Source organism: Callorhinus ursinus, unplaced genomic scaffold (assembly GCF_003265705.2).
Source record: "Callorhinus ursinus isolate GAN/ISIS: 27379988/994484 unplaced genomic scaffold, GSC_fseal_2.0 scaffold1, whole genome shotgun sequence".
NCBI lineage: Eukaryota > Metazoa > Chordata > Mammalia > Carnivora > Otariidae > Callorhinus > Callorhinus ursinus.
Genome location: NW_027397063.1, coordinates 130,647,638 through 130,663,708, shown reverse-complemented (window position 1 = coordinate 130,663,708; position 16,071 = coordinate 130,647,638). Strand labels below are relative to the sequence as shown.

Genomic DNA, 16,071 nt, shown 5'->3' with positions numbered 1-16,071 from the left:
ATATGCACGCCAGCATATCACACCCTTTCAGCATTAAATCATTAAATCCTTTGTCTTGCTACCAGTGCAGTTTGTTTCCAATGTCTTTATTGCATGCAAGAGAGACAATTCATTTTTTTTTTTCTTGGTAGAAGAAGGGAAAAAATAAACCTACATTGAGCAGTGTGCCGATGCTGCCATTCGGTTTGGGTCAATCCACTGAAGCATGCTTTGAGAGCTTTCTCCTGGAGCATGCAGGAAGACGGACTCGCAGTGTAGAAATCCAGGATTTGCCCAGGACTCACTGACAGAACATCCATACAGTCAAACATGATCTCCCCTGCACCGAATGTCTGCAAAAGTGCTTATCCTCTAGGTGTGGAGGCAAATGGCATAGAAAAGTCCACCCAACTCCATCAAACTCTGCCCCTTTTTTGGCACGTAGGCTGTTGGTCTTTTTCCCAGCCCCGAATCATGAATTATGACAGACAAGCCAGCTAAAAGCCTGTAATTGATCCAAATGATCATTTACCATTTTCCAGGCTTGCTCGGCCAATCCAGCCGGGGCGGGGGTTCCCAGAAAGATCCCAAGTTCTCCTTCCAAGCAAATGCCTGCAAAAAGCCTTCCGAATGCGGTCCGGATCCTACCCCGACGGTGCCCAGACAAACCCTGCCCGGCTCGCTCGCGTCCTCGGCATCCCAGTCCTCAAACAGCTCGCATGGGGGAATTCTGGTCCCCCCTTTGGCAAAGAATAGACCCTCCTGCCTCTGAACAGCTCACTTCCTACTACTTCTGTCACACAGAATGAAAGATTGAATTGCCTAATATATGCGAGTGAACTTTCGGTGAACCCTTCCCGGGCTGCTAACCTTCAAATGACCCAACGAGTCTGACATCACCAACTCCCAGGATTCTCACAGAGCTTAAAAACTCCCAGCAGCCCTGCAAAAGCAGACAGCCAGAGAGGCAGCGGGCGAGCCCGCAAGCCGCCTCTTTCTTTCCCATTTCTCACCTGAAAAACAATGCAAGAAGTGCTTTTAAAACGGGCAGGGGAGGAGCCAGGACACTGCTCCCGGCTCGCGTTGAGCCGCCAACTTCGCTCCCTTTCCGCCTTTTTTTTATTCGCGGTGGCTTAGCTTGGAAGCGCGGGTCCCCCCCGCCTCGCCGGCTCGCCTCCTGCCCACCCCCGCGCCCCCAGCCCACCCTGTAAATTCCTCTGTGCGCCCGCCTGTCTGTTAAATTCCTGTAACTTATGTATTTTTCCACTCCCGAAAAAGCACAGGCAAGCCCTGAACTGTAGAGCAGAGGAGAGCTACTCCTCGGGGAAGCCTTGGGTTGAGAAACTTTCCATTTGATAGCTCCTCACCCCACCCCCATCCCTCTTGCAAAGCCCTGGCCGAAGGGATTGCATTTGCTCTGGAGTAAAAAATCCAGCTTTCTGGATTCATTTACTTTTTAAACATTCTCTCAGGTCTGTATGCAACAGTCAAGAATCAGGGACTCCTGCCCTCAAGCACACACACACAATCACACGGATGTACAGGATTTGATTTCAGGTCCTGATGGTAGAAAACAGCGTGGTCAAGAGTCGATGTGGGGCTCAAGCTGAAGTAGATCTCAATTCCAGTTCTACTTCTTACCAGCTGTGTGATCTGGGATGAGTATTTAACCTCTCTGAGCCCCAGCGTTCTCATCCGTAGAATGGGGATATATTACTACCCCCTTAAGTGGGTTGCTGTGAGCACCCCTCCCCCCGCAAAGTGCTTATATGGCACTCAGTATGGATCCTGCAACAAGTACTAAGTCTCATTTCATCCTTTTATTTTTCACCGAGGGAAACAAGCCCTGGGAGGGGAGGCTGAGACCTGTCTGAGGCCCCAAAGCTCAGAACAATGACTAGCACCCAATTCCCTGGGATTCCAGTGCACTGAAAATTACTTTGCTGCTCCCACAGCCTTGTACCCCGAATAGCATGTCGGTGACCTTTGTCATCTCATGCACACACACCCCACTACCACCACATAATTAAACACATATTTTGGAAAAACTGGTTAAGTGTGAAGGTTTTATATTTCCAAGGGCCTGTTTATACCAATATTAGCCCCTGCCCAATCTCGGTTATTTATTAGAATAATTTTAAGAGAAAGAGACTCTTTTTTATACTTCCCATATTGACCCAACCTAGAGGAAGGAGAAACCTTTTAGCCTGTCTTAAAACACAGAGCAGGACAGATGCAAAATTTACAAATAAACTCAGGCAGAGAGCTTTCAAAGGGAGAGCCAATCCACGTTGCAGCCACTTTGCACAACTTGCTTCAACAAAGCACATCGAAGAAAGGAAACTGTGCAGGAATGAAAACACCCAACCTCCTCTAATACCTCTCCAGTCTTTACTTGTAATTCTCCCACGAAACAGGGCAGGCAAGCGGGTGGGCATGAGGGACAGTTTCCTTGCCCCTTGCGGGGAAGAGCGCTGCCCCAGTCTCCTTTCTGTGGATAGTGCTGGAATGTTCATTGGCATCCAGGCCTTTTGGAAGCCTGTCAGGGGGCACCCCGCCCCATGCTGAACGGCTGCTCTGTCTCCAGGAGTTGCTAAGTGGCACTCATGGTGTAACATGAAAAGTATGCATCATACACACTTACCAAGTCAAAGATCCTTTTATGAAGGTACATTAAAACAATTTTCAGCCCAGCAAGCTCAGTTCTTGCTATTGAAAAGTCCAGGGCGATGGAGGGGTGAGATTTTGCTGAAACTATGTTTGTTATTCTCTTTCTCTCTCTTTTTCAAGTGGCCATCATTTCATAGCAGAGGTTTATAAAGAAACCCTTTAACTACAAAGACAACACACGTCTTCAGCAAGGAGCACAGAGGAATTTACAAAACATTTAACACACTGTCATTAAGATAGTTGTAAAGATACACAAAGCACCACATTATGTACCAACCCCTGCGTGTGTACACTTACAGTTCCAAATGCTTGCTTAAGAGTCCCTTGGAAACTGGACTCATCCTGTATGTGATAATGGAGGTGACTGAAAAGGTGTCTGAGAAAACCGGAGGAAGCAGCTACGTTTTGAAGCACAGCAGGAAGCATTAAGAGAGGAGAAACATGGCTCCCGGGCCAGGTGTGTGTATTCAGGTATCTGCTCCCCAGGGGAGGGCATGACGCTGCCTGCCCCAGCATCTTTCCAAAGGGTAGGGTGCACCGGTCACAAGGAGATGAAGATGGGGATGGTGTCTCCCAAATTCTGTTTACTCTCATTTCTTTTTCTTTTTTTAAAGATTTTCTTTATTTATTTGACAGAGAGAGACACAGCGAGAGAGGGAACACGAGCAGAGGGAGTGGGAGAGGGAGAAGCAGGCTTCCCGCTGAGCAGGGAGCCCGATGAGATGCGGGGCTCGATCCCAGGACCCTGGGATCATGACCTGAGCCAAAGGCAGACGCTGAACGACTGAGCCACCCAGGCACCCCTACTCTCATTTCTAAAGCTAGAGGATCAGCCTCATCTAGGAAGGGAAAAGACTGCTCCCTAATTTCTACCCTCAATATTATGTCATGGCACAAAAAGAATCATGAAGTGTGCGGGGTGGCGGGGGGCCGGGGGGAGGTAGGGTTAAGAGACTGGGTGTTTTCCTTCTTTGCACGAGCAAGAAAATTTTAAATTTATAATCACCTTGGGGTTCTCTTACCTGTAGAGGAATAAACTTGGGCTTTTGAATGCCCATCTTTTATTTCAATCCGTGTGAACAGAATATTATGGGTTTCTTATAGTGCAACAATACTCACTAGTCTATTCATCATTTCTCATCATGAGTTAATTATGCTGATGGCAACTACTAGAGCTATTATTTCATCCAAGTGTTAATTTATAAAGCAGCCCCCAAATTTAGCCACATGTTTCTTATCATTTCTTCATCAGGAAATCTAATTCTTATACTTCTGGAAAACCGGTCTTCCTGCAAATTCTTCATCTTAAGTAAAATTTAGGAAGGATATACAAATAAGCCACACTTCTTTAAATAACACATCCATGTACCATAAAGATTAATGAGTAGGTAGAAGGTAAAAAGTGGCCTAGTTAATTTGGGGATAAATGAAGTTTAAATTATTGACGCGTCTTTTAAACATTAATCCAACAGTTGGAAGAAACCTTTCCCAAATATTCTCTTGGTACGGCATAAAACAACATTCTGATATGTGTCCTCTCTTCTGTTTTGTGTTTGATCAATGATAAAAGAAACTCTACTAAAAGTATTTCCAACCACAAACAAAAAAAGCAAAAGTTTGAGACCAAAATCCATTTTGTTTCAGAGTAACCGTATATTTGTCAGTGTGACACAGCACATTTGAAACCCATAATCATAAAACAAAAATTTATAGCCAAGGTTCAGGGTCTACATCTGTTTCTCTGGTTTTCGTATAGCAATTACCCACTGGACAATCCAGAAAGAAACACCATGAATCATGCTCTGCAAACATGTTTGAACCGGAGAGTTTTATGAAGAGCAGGCGTCTCTGTGTACCAGTACTGAAGCCGGCCGTGTTCAAAATTGGTCAAATGCCCTGTGATGTCTAAATAAAAAGATTCTCACAGGCGCAGACACATCCACCCAAGTGCAGGCAGACATGGGGGTGCGGTAGAGGGAGGTAGACACGGATCATTTGAGAAGACACACCTGCCTCTTCCGTGTTTTTTCAGTTTGCTTTGTTTTTATTTATTTGTTTGTTTTGTAACCGTTAATCTCATATAAACTCCTCTTGCCACAGTTTTGCCAGAAAAATAGATGGCTAGCCCTGAGTCATGTGTGTGTTCCGGCCAGGAAGCCAAGGCAGGGATGGGCTGCCAGCATAAGGTGAGTGTTGAGGCTGTTCCTGGGACTTCCATGCCACCAGGCAGAGCAGTTTGTGCTGCTGGTTGGAAGAAGTTCTAACACTCATCAACACATGGAAACTGCTTCTGGCCCTTCCATCTGAACACCTCCTAACGTACCAGGACTGTTGATGGCCATGAATCTTATACCAGAAGACACCGAAGCACTCTGCAAACAGGAATTCGCAGAGTGTATCTACGCATCCGTGTAGAGACTGGGTCTTCTCAGAATCCCAAGGAACATCTGTTCTTCCTCAAAACTGTTTCTCCATCTTGAGCGTTGGCCACTGTGTCCTTCTTTCATTTGGTTTCTTTCTCCTCCAGCTTCCTGTTTTTTTCCAGTTTCCTCGATGAAGTCTTCCCACCCGGGTACTTACAAACACCATTCCCCAAGACAAGGGGCACACTTCTTCCTTTCTACCCTTGATTTGTTTTCTCTAGCACTTCTCTGTTTTTGCTGTGCATGACTCATGACTTATAAAGACATCTCTTCAAGTCCAACAGTTACTGTTGGTCCCAACTTGAAGCTTAAAGACTTGCCCTGCTGAATGCCTCAGTATGGAATCCCTCAGTTTGGGAGAAACCTATCTTTGTTTTTTTTTTCCCTCTCATTTTTAAGTTTAGATTTTTTTTTAAGTAATATACATTCTGCAACAACATGGGTGGATCTTGAGAGTATAATGCTAAGTGAAATAAGACAGTCAGAGAAAGACAAATACCATATGATTTCACTCATACATGGAATCTAAGAAACACAACAAATGAACAAAGGGAAAGGAAAAAAAAGAGACAAACCAAAAAAAAAAAAATAGACTCTTAGAGATAGAGAACAAACAGATGGTTACCAGAGGGGGAGGGGGATGGGGGATGGGGGAAATAGGTGACCGGGATTAAGAGTACACATATCTTGATGAGCACTGAGTAATATATGGAATTGCTGAATCACTATATTGTACACCTGAAACTAATATAACACTGTGTGTTAGCTACACTGGAAATAAAAAACAACAACAAAAAAAGTAATACACCTTCATAAAAACTCATAGTCTGACCTAGAAGATATAAAGTAAAAAGTTGCTGGCCATATATTTGTATGTCTTTTCAGGGGGTTGCTTTTGCACAAATATGATAAAAATACATACTGTTCTGTAACATTTTTCTATTTAGCAATACTTCTTGAAATCCCTTCATAATAAACAGTGCATGTAGAACTCTCACTAAAAAAGACAAAACAAGAGACATCTGGGTGCATCAAAAACTAATGATGTAATGTATGGTGATTAACATAACAACAGAAAAATTTTAAAAAAAAGAGACATCTGGGTGGCTCTGTGGGCTGAGCATCGGACTCTTGATTTCGGCTCAGGTCATGATCTCAGGGTCCTGGGATTGAGCCCCGAGTTGTGCTCCACTCTCAGTGGGGAGTCTGCTTGAGGATTCTCTCCCTTTGCCTCCCCCTACATTTGCATGCACATGCGCACTTGCTCTCTCAAATAAATAAATCTTAAAAAACCAAAAAATAAATAAAGATAAAAAAACAACAAAAAAAGAAGCTGAACAGTATCTCTTTATATTAATGCACTGTAATTCATTTGGCCAATGCTCACCTATTGAACAACTAGCTTGTTTCCAGGTTTTCAGTGTTTAAGAAGCCCTGTGGGTATGTGTACCAAAATACCTGCTGGATAAAATTCTAGTAGCAGTATTGCCCTATCAAAGACGATGGCCATGATCACACAAATTCGTACTCCAAAATGGTTGTGTTAATAAATACTCCCCTTTTAGGGGTGCCTGAGTGGCTCAGTCGTTAAGTGTCTGCCTTCGGCTCAGGTCATGATCCCAGGGTCCTGGGATCAAGCCCCGCACCGGGCTCCCTGCTCAGTGGGGAGCCTGCTTCTCCCTCTCCCACTCCCCCTGCTTGTGTTCCCTCTCTTGCTGTGTCCCTCTCTGTCAAATAAATAAAATCTTTAAAAAAAAAAAAGTAAAAAAATAAAAATAAATAAATACTCCCCTTTTGTTCTAAAATAGGGGAGTAAAAAAGTAAACTTTTTTTCTGTTTAGGATCAGAGGAAATATCTTAGGTTTTGTAGGGTATACAGTTTCTGTTGCAACAGCTCAGTTCTGCCGTCATAGTATAAAGGAGCCATATATGTATATGGGTGTGTTCAATAAAACTTTATTTACAAAAACCAGCAGTGGACTGGCGTGGACCCATGGGCTGTAGTTTGTCCACTTCTGTTCAAAACCATTTCTTAACAATTTCACTGAATTTTATATTGCTTTGTTTCTTTCTCTTTAAAACCCCGCTCTATTCATTTGGGTTCTGTTAACATTTTAATCTTCCCTCTCCTTTAAAAGTTTTACCCAGTTCCAACTTGTATACCACGTGAAGAATGATATGGCTCTTTTATTATATTACTTCATCCAGAATCCTCTCTTCTTCTCTCTTGGCTCATTATTTCCCACTTTCCTACTCCACTCTCTTCATGTCCTTAAGAAGGGGTGCAGGATTGCAAATCTCCTTCAAATGAGCCCAGATGCCTCTGTACTTTCTTCCACCACCAAACCCTGCTTTAAAGTCCATTATTTCCACCAACCCCTTCTCCCCCCAATATATGATGGCAGTATTGAGGAGATGGAAAATATAACAATGACTCCTGAGAGTAAATGCCAATGGCACCACCACGCTACAGCTTGCCCATGACGTCCCTGTATTATTCTGCCTGAATTTCTTTTTCTGTCTCATCTCAATACATCTTCCAATAAGCTAAGAGTAGATGTGCCACCTCGTTGGCAGAGGGCTTAAAAGAACAGTGAGACTCTTTTCCATGATGGAAAGAAGCACAAAGGATTCTGAGAGTGCTTTGTAATTATTTCACGTTAATATTATTAATAAAGGAGAATGTCTATAACTGGATGCCTAGCTTAATACCTAATTCAGCACTTCATTTTTTTGAGATCATATGTATGAAGAGAGGCTATTAGTTGGCTCTCAAACTGTACTGTTTAAATTAATTAAAATTCAGTACAACTAAAAACTTTGTTCCTCAGTCACACTAGCCACATTTCAAGGGCTCAAAAGCTTCATGTGGCTAGTGGCTACCATGTTCATGGGACAGCACAGATATAGAGCATTTTCACCATCACAGAAAGTTCTATTGGACCACAGTGCTCTGAAAGCTCAGCTTAGTGATCAGAGAGATGCATGGTGGGTGGCACCATAGAATCTGGAGATCCACTGACTGCATTAGAACCCACCATTTTCCTCTTACAAGCTGTGTGACCCTGGGCAAATTACCTAACCTCTACATGCCTTAATTTCCCTCACCTGTAACTGTGATATTAATGATAAATACATTAAAAGGTTGTGGTAAAGATTAAATGAGGTAATACAAGTAAGAAGCATGGACAACATTGCCTGAGATATAATAAATACTTAGAAAGTGTTAGTGGAATGTCTGTAAGACGAAAATGAAGTAGGGGACACGTAGCGCCAATACTATTGCTACCAGGCACAGAGACTATTCTGTCAGGGAAGTCAATTTTCAATCAGGATGCACATTTCAGCGTCTGGGGCCCAGGAAGATGCAATTAGGACAAGTTTCCCAAGAGATTTTGCTGTATAGGTCTGGTTAAGTAGCACTACACTGAAGCATTTTAATATATTTGTATAAAAGAGAATGGTTTCTTTTATTTTACAAATCAAACACTGAGTCAGAATGGCAACAAATTCTTTTGCAAGCCCCACCCTGTTCTCTCCTGTGGGGGGCAGGACGTATATCACATGACTTGCTGTTTTCTGCAGAAATGGTGTTCAGCCTCAGGAGCACCAAGGCCAATTATGGTCAGTTAAGTGACAAGGACTGTATAAGACAGAAGACTTGCATTATTTATCTATCTTACCTTTCCATCCAACCATCCATCCCATCCTCCTACTCATTCATCTACTTCACCTATCTGCCCACCCAGCCATTTACCCATCTAACAATCCATCTGCCTTCCTAGTTATCTACCCAACTACTTGTCCATCAGTCCATCGACTCATCCATTTACCCATCTACCCATTCTCTGACCCATCATCTACCCATGATCTACCGATCAAAAGTGATGAAGAAAGTATGGCGTTTCAAACAGGCAACATATAGAGTAGAAAAAGGGACAAAGGTAAAGCTTCTCAGATTATGTATATGTATTTCTCTAGACTTCTTGAAAAGGATTTCCTGATGAGATGTACTGGCAGAAATAAGGTCAAAGGCACAGGCCTTAAACAAGTTTGATAAATCAGGTTGTGGCTGGGGAGCCCCTCAGATCTAACACACAGCTCTCTAAGAGCATTTTAGGATTTGAAATGCTAATGAAGCTGAGTTCTATTAGCAACACAAAAGTTTTTGACTCTGAGGGAAAGCTAAAGGCTCAAAAGGAATTTCCACTGGATTCTACAGGGAAAGGGAATGTAAAAAGTAGCAAATACATCAGAGAGGCCATTGGAGAGGGACTGGAGTTTAAATTCATCCTGGAGTCTGACAGAGAAAAAGGCAAATAAAAAAGCCCAATGTGATTTAATGGAAATTGAGGGTAACATAAAGTCAAGTAGAAATCTCTGTGAAATTTCTGTTGGGGAAACAAGGATATGTATATATGTACCTTACACACACACACACACACACACACACACACACACACAGTATGAATACATTATAAATATTTTTGATGAAAAAATAATTTTCTCTCTCCTTTCAAACTGCAGAGTATAAAGCCACCTTCTGAACATCTACCTCAACCAAGGGCTTTGAAGACTTGTGTTTGAGAGGATACCACGGTGTCTTCCCAAATTAACTTTTGACATTTTGTCATTGTTTTCTTTTTTGTTTTGAGTTAGAGATGCTTCAAAAGAGATTAGCAAAGATTTTTCAGAAGCAATACTTCTAAAATTTAAGGTAACGCGTATAAGCAGGGGAGGGCAAGCAAAGGAAAAAATAGACAGAAATATGAAATATCTCCTCTCTCTGTTCCAGGAAATGCAATGATAAAAGGCAAGATCACTGCAGTGATTCCCACAGCACTGCAATCCTAGGGCTTCATACCTAGGGCTACCTAATGAACATTTCTCAAGGTCTGGTAAAGTAATCGGCATTTTGATCAAGGTCCTTAGGTAGTTAACCTGCACACTAAAGTGTCAGACTTCTGCTATGATAGGACATTCCATGTGGTGAATGCCAACAAACAGGAAACCCTGCAGAGGATTAGGTGTTAAGAAAGACTGCAAGGACTCGAAATGGGCAGAGCTCTGACTTTGGGTAATCTCATCATCTTTCTGAGCCATACTTAGTCTTCTCCTATATGAAGATAATGTCTACTTCCAATGATAATGTCTAGTTTAAAGGAAGCTAAGGTTGAAGAATGAAGTGAAATAATGTATGAGGAAAATTCTAAATGTCTAAAGTATTATGGAACATTAGGCATTACTATTCACACATTAGGTGAGAATGGACAAAAAACATTTTCCACTCTTCGATAAACTCTGTGGAAAACTGCTAACTCCAGCCTCCCATCTAATTCGTAACCCCCTTTATTTTATTTTTTTTTTAAAGATTTTTATTTATTCATGAGAGAGAGAGCGAGAGAGAGGGAGAGAGAGAGGCAGAGGGAGAAGCAGGCTCCCAAGGAGCAGGGAGCCCGATGTGGGACTCGATCCCAGGACGCTGGGATCATGACCTGAGCCGAAGGCAGACGCTTAACCATCTGAGCCACCCAGGCGCCCCTCGTAACCCCCTTTAAAAATCCAGATTCTTAGCTGAGCACATGCCTACATACAGAAAGGCCACATTGCCCAGCATCCCTTCCAGCTAGGTGTGGCTCTCACGTGACCATGTTCTCGTCAACAAGATGTGATCAGAAGTGCTGGGCGCTAGTTCCGCGTCACTTCTTTAAAAAGTAACTTCCTACCGCCCACTTGCTATGTCCCCCCTTCTGTGCCAACTGGAAAGCCATGAGACCCTGTGTAGACCATACAGATGAAGACAGCAGTGCAGGGGAAGGCAAAGCCATAAGATGCAAGAAACTGGAGACCCTGACCGCCCATTGCCGCCCTACCCACAGGGATTACTTGTCTCTAGACAGTTACACGAGAGAAAAAATAAACTTCTATCATATTTATGCTGTCATAGTTTTGGGCATCTTTTAAAATCAAGTTTAGTCTATATCCTAATTAATCAAATCTCGTTTGATGTGTTTAAAATTGAAAATAGCAGAAAGGATCACCTTGGTATTCCCTTCTGCAATTAACTGCCCAGCCCCTTCGAGATGTGCCTTGTGTTAAAGACCTGCTTTTCTTCCCTAGTTGGGCCAGGCTCCTCTCTCTTCTCCCACTGTGAGGACTGGTCAGTGGCACGGGAACGCGGCGGATTTCCACTACCCTCTGTGCTCCAGATCCAGAGACAAATGGCTGAGTTTTTCATTTGCATTTCTGTGGCACAGACAGAAGGTGAGAAAGCTCCTCAGAAGCTCTCATTTCTAACTCTGGACATTACCAGCGGCTTCCCAGGAAATCCTGCCTTTCGGACTCGGCTGGTTCTAGCCACCTGGGCTGTGCTTGGACAGGGAGGTAACCCTCAGAACTCTAAGATGGTCCTGTATGTAGAGTAATCTGTGGCAAACCCGAAGGAGTAAGGGCAGGCTAGTATTAACAAAACTGAGCCTGGAGATCTAACCTTCCACTAACAGCTTGTGAGAACTTGTCCGGTCTAATCAGTAACGTGAGGAGGTTGCTGTAACTCCCAGTGGCAAGTACATGGCTCAGGGGCTCCCTACAAGCTTGGGACAGACTTGCTAGGTGTGTTCCTCAGAAAGATCCCAGCAAGGGGGCTCAACGCCACACCAGCTCAGAGGTTGGCAGCCTCCAAGGGCCCAGTCTAGCCTACCTCCTGTCGTAGAATAAAAGGTTGATTGGAGAACAGCACACTCACATGTATTTGTTTGCGTACTGTCTAGGCTGTGTTTGCAAAACAACAGAGTCGAGTGAGACAGTATGTCCCACAAAGCTGAAAATATTTGTTATGATCTGGACCTTTGCAGAAAAAATTGGGTGAGTGCGGCTCCAGGCATTCACTACCAATCTAGTTGAAGTGGGCTTTGAAGATGAAATCTACTGACAATCTTCGAACTGGATAGTATTGAGGGTTTCCTCACTGTTTAAGATTCTTAATTTAAATACCTAAGAACCAGGCGCCTGGGTGGCTCAGTTGGTTAAGCGTCTGCCTTTGGCTCAGGTCATGATCTCAGGGTTCCGGGATCAAGACCCCCTTGGGCTTCCCGCTCAGTGGGGAGCCTGCTTCTCTCTCTCTCCCTCTGCTGCTCCCCCTGCTGTGCTTTCACTCTCTTTGCTGTTCTCAGTCTAATAAATAAATAAAATCTTTTTAAAAAAATTTAAAAAATAAAACATGCCAAATACACCCCTTTAGTGTTTTTGAGTTTATCTTTGCTCTGCCTGGAATATCTCGTTTAGATATAAACATGACTTATTCCATCCCTTTCTTTTGGTCTTTCTGAATATGTTGACTTAATTGAGACACCAATGATCCTAAAAACAAGGCCCCTCGGTCATGCCAATGACTTTCTGTCCCTTGATCTTCTATTTTAAAATGTATAGCCTGGCAAACACTTATTCTTTATTGTATATCTCCCAAAATGGAAAGTCCTTGAGGGCAGCTACTCTATCGAATTCACTGCAATGACCCTAACTAATAATAAGAACGTTACACGACACATAGTAATCCTTCAACAAATGTTTGTCAGTGAATAAACGAGTGAATTTGTTCATTCACAAGTAGCCCTTCTTGGCAGACACTGCTTAGTAGAAGAACCACGTAAACCTTGGTAAAAATTTAAAATTGGCACCAACTATGATCTATGGTTTCAAAGCAATTAGAATGGCCCTGCTATAAGCAAAACAAAATTAGGACTAATTATTAAATGGTATCATTTAAAAACTGAAATCTATGGCATAAGCCTGTGCTTTTAACTCACTGATAAAGAAGTTCAACCCATATATACAGACCAGAAGTCTTTTCAAAAAATAGAGCAAGCACACTTAGATATCCATTGTAAAAAAAACCCAACAAACAAAACAATATGATTTGATCCATATCTGACCCTATACACAAAAATTAACTCAACATGGATCATGGGCCTAAATGTAAAACATGGAGGTATATATAAACTTTTGGAAGGACAAAAAAATGGGAGAAAGTCTTGTGACCTTGGGTTGGGCTCATGTTTCTTAGAAATGACACCAAACTATGACATAATAAATAAAGTTAATAATGTGGATCTTATCACAATTAAAAACTTCTATTTTTTGAGGGGTGCCTGGCTGGCTCAGTTGGTAGAACATGTGACTCTAGACCCCGGGGTCATGTGTTCAAGCCCCATGTTGGGCATGGAGCTTACTTAAAAAAAGACAAAACAAAACACTTCTATTTATGGAAAGATTCTGCTAAAAGAATAAGAAGATGAATCAAAAACTAGGAGGAAACTATGCAAAACATATATGAGATAATGAAGTTCTATACAGAATAAAGAAACTCAAATTCAAAAATCCCCACAAAGCAAACCCCTTACCCTCGCCCCAAGTCGAGTGAGCAATTTGAACAAAAAGGTCATCAAATATATGGATGGCAAATGAACACATGAAAAAACATCAGTATTATTCGTTACTAGGGAAATGCAAATTCTAACCACAATGAGATACCACAGTGCATCTACTGTAATCACTAAAATGAAAAAGGTTACCACATCAAACGTCGCTGTGGATGTGGAGAAACAGAAACTCTCATCCAGTATCAGAAGTGTAAAATCATACAACCATTTTTTCCAGCCAAAAATTGGAAACAATCCAACTGCCCCTCAACAGCTGAATTGATCAACTGTGGTATATCCAGACAATGGAAAACTCTTGGCAATAACAAGAAATGAACTACTGATACATGTGATAACCTAGAATGAATTTTATAATAATTATGCTGAGGGAAAGAAGACAGATACAAAATAGTATTTAGCATATGGTTCCATTTACATAAGGAAATTCTAGAAAACTCAAACTAATATATGGTAGCAGAAAGCAGATCAGTGGTTGCCTAAAGACAGGGTTTGGGAAAATAGAAAGGGGTGGGAGGATAGGATTGAAAAAAAACAAACCACATGGAGAAACTTCTAGGGATGGTGGTGGATATGCTCATTTTTTTAAAATTGAAATATCATTGACATATAACATTAGTTCAGGTGTACAACATAATGACAGAATTTATGGATATATTGTGAAATGATGACTACAATAAGTCTAGTTAAGATTCATCATCACACATAATTACACATTTTTTTCTTGTGATGAGAACTTTAAAGATCTACTCTCTTAACTTTCAAATATAAAACACAGTATTGTTAATTGTAGTCACCAGGCTATATGTTACATATCCAGGACTTTACAACTGGAAGCTTGGACTTTTGATGACCTTCACCTATCTCTTTCACCCACTACCCCCTGCCTCCAGCAACCCCCAATCTGATCTCTGTATCTATGAGCTTGGTTTTTGTTTTTAGATTTCATATATAAATGAGATCATATGGTATTTGTCTTTCTCTGTCTCACTTGCTTCACTTAACTTAATGCCCTCAGGTCTACCCATGTTATTACAAATGGCAAGATTTCCTTTTTTTATGGCTGAGTTATACTCCACTGTGTTTATATACCACATCTTCTTTATCCATTCATTCACTGATGGACACTTAATTTCTTCCATGTCTTGGCTACTGAAATAATGCTGCGGTGAACAGTGGGGTATAGACATCTTTTCAAGTTAGTGTTTTCGTTTTTTTTTTTCAAGTTAATGTTTTTATTTCCCTTTGATAAATACCCACAATACTGGATCATATGGTAGTTCCATTTTTTTAATTTTTTGAGGAATCTTCATACTTTTTTCCATGGTGGCTGCACCAATTTATATTCCCACCAACAGTGCACAAGCGGTCCCCTTTTTCCACCTCTTCTCCAACACTTATCTCTTGTCTTTTTTATAGTATCCATTCTAACAGGTATGAGGTGATACCTCGTTTTGGCTTTGATTTGCTTTTCCCCGATGATTGGTAATATTGAGCATCTTTCCATGTACCTGTTGGCCATCTGTTTTTCCTCCATGGAAAAAGCTCTATTCAGACCCTCTCTTCATTTTTAAATTAGATTGTTTATTTACTTTTTTGCTATTGAGTTGTATGAGTTCTTTATATATTTTGAATATTAAGTCCTTAGTAGATACATGATTTGCAAATATTTTCTCCCATTTGGTATACGGCTTTTTCATTTTGTTGATCATTTCTGTTGCTGTGTATGTTCATCGCTTTGATTATGGTGATGGTTTCACAGGTATATACGTATGTCAAAACTTACCACATTTTACACTTTAAACATGTGAAGTTTAATGTCAATCATACCTCAATAAAACTGTCATAGAAAACAGTATTTAACAAAATATTTAACAACCTGTATAGTACAGACATTAATCCATGAGGATAATGTTGGCCATGTCAGTGTATCGCAACTGAACACCAACCAGCTGTGGTCACAAAGGTGTTCATGGTTCTCTGGGAAACAAAATTTAAGACCACAATGAAATAGCACAATATGCCCATCAGCATGGCTAAAATTAAAATGAACAAACAAGCAATGATACCAAGGGTATGCAAAGATATAAGAAATCTGGATTTTCATACATGGCCAATGGGAATGGAAATTTGTGTAATTATTATGGAAAACCATTTGTCAACATCTACTAGAATCTGACATTCTTTGAACTCTACGATGTGGTGACTCCATCCCTACATACATACTCAATAGAAACATGTCTGTATGTTTATGTAAAAGCCATGTGTAAAAAATGGTCATAGCAGCACTGATTATAATAGCCCCAAACAGAAAACTAACCAAAGTATATATCAATGTTAGCATGAATAAAAAAAATATGATGTGTTCATGCGATACAATTCTACCCAGCCATGAGAACGAATGAAGCTCACTGTATTCAAGTGTGAATGAATGCAACAACATAATATTGAGTGGAAGAAAAACAGAAACACACAAAAAAGTACAACTCTATGATTCTATTTATATAAAGATAAAAAACAGGCCTTATTAATCTGTGCTATTAGAAGTTAAGACACCTATTACT

At 41.3% G+C, this 16,071-nt stretch overlaps 1 protein-coding gene across 5 annotated transcripts in view; it reads right to left on the bottom strand.

The window, feature by feature from the left end:
• The window catches only part of RARB (retinoic acid receptor beta), a 710,885-nt gene that overhangs the window by 164,432 nt on the left and 530,382 nt on the right, over nucleotides 1-16,071 (bottom strand). The window contains exons 1-2 of one of the 5 annotated variants that reach the window (XM_073900918.1): nucleotides 512-761; nucleotides 155-283 (exon numbers count right to left, since the gene is read on the bottom strand). The exons of 1 other annotated variant lie outside the window; for it this stretch is intronic. In XM_073900918.1, the coding sequence (XP_073757019.1) occupies nucleotides 155-233 (79 nt within the window). In that variant the 5' untranslated portion in view covers nucleotides 234-283; nucleotides 512-761. Of the gene's footprint in view, nucleotides 1-154; nucleotides 762-849; nucleotides 963-16,071 lie in introns of those variants that run through there. 3 more of the 5 variants (XM_073900933.1, XM_025883077.2, XM_073900920.1) reach the window with 3 other exon arrangements.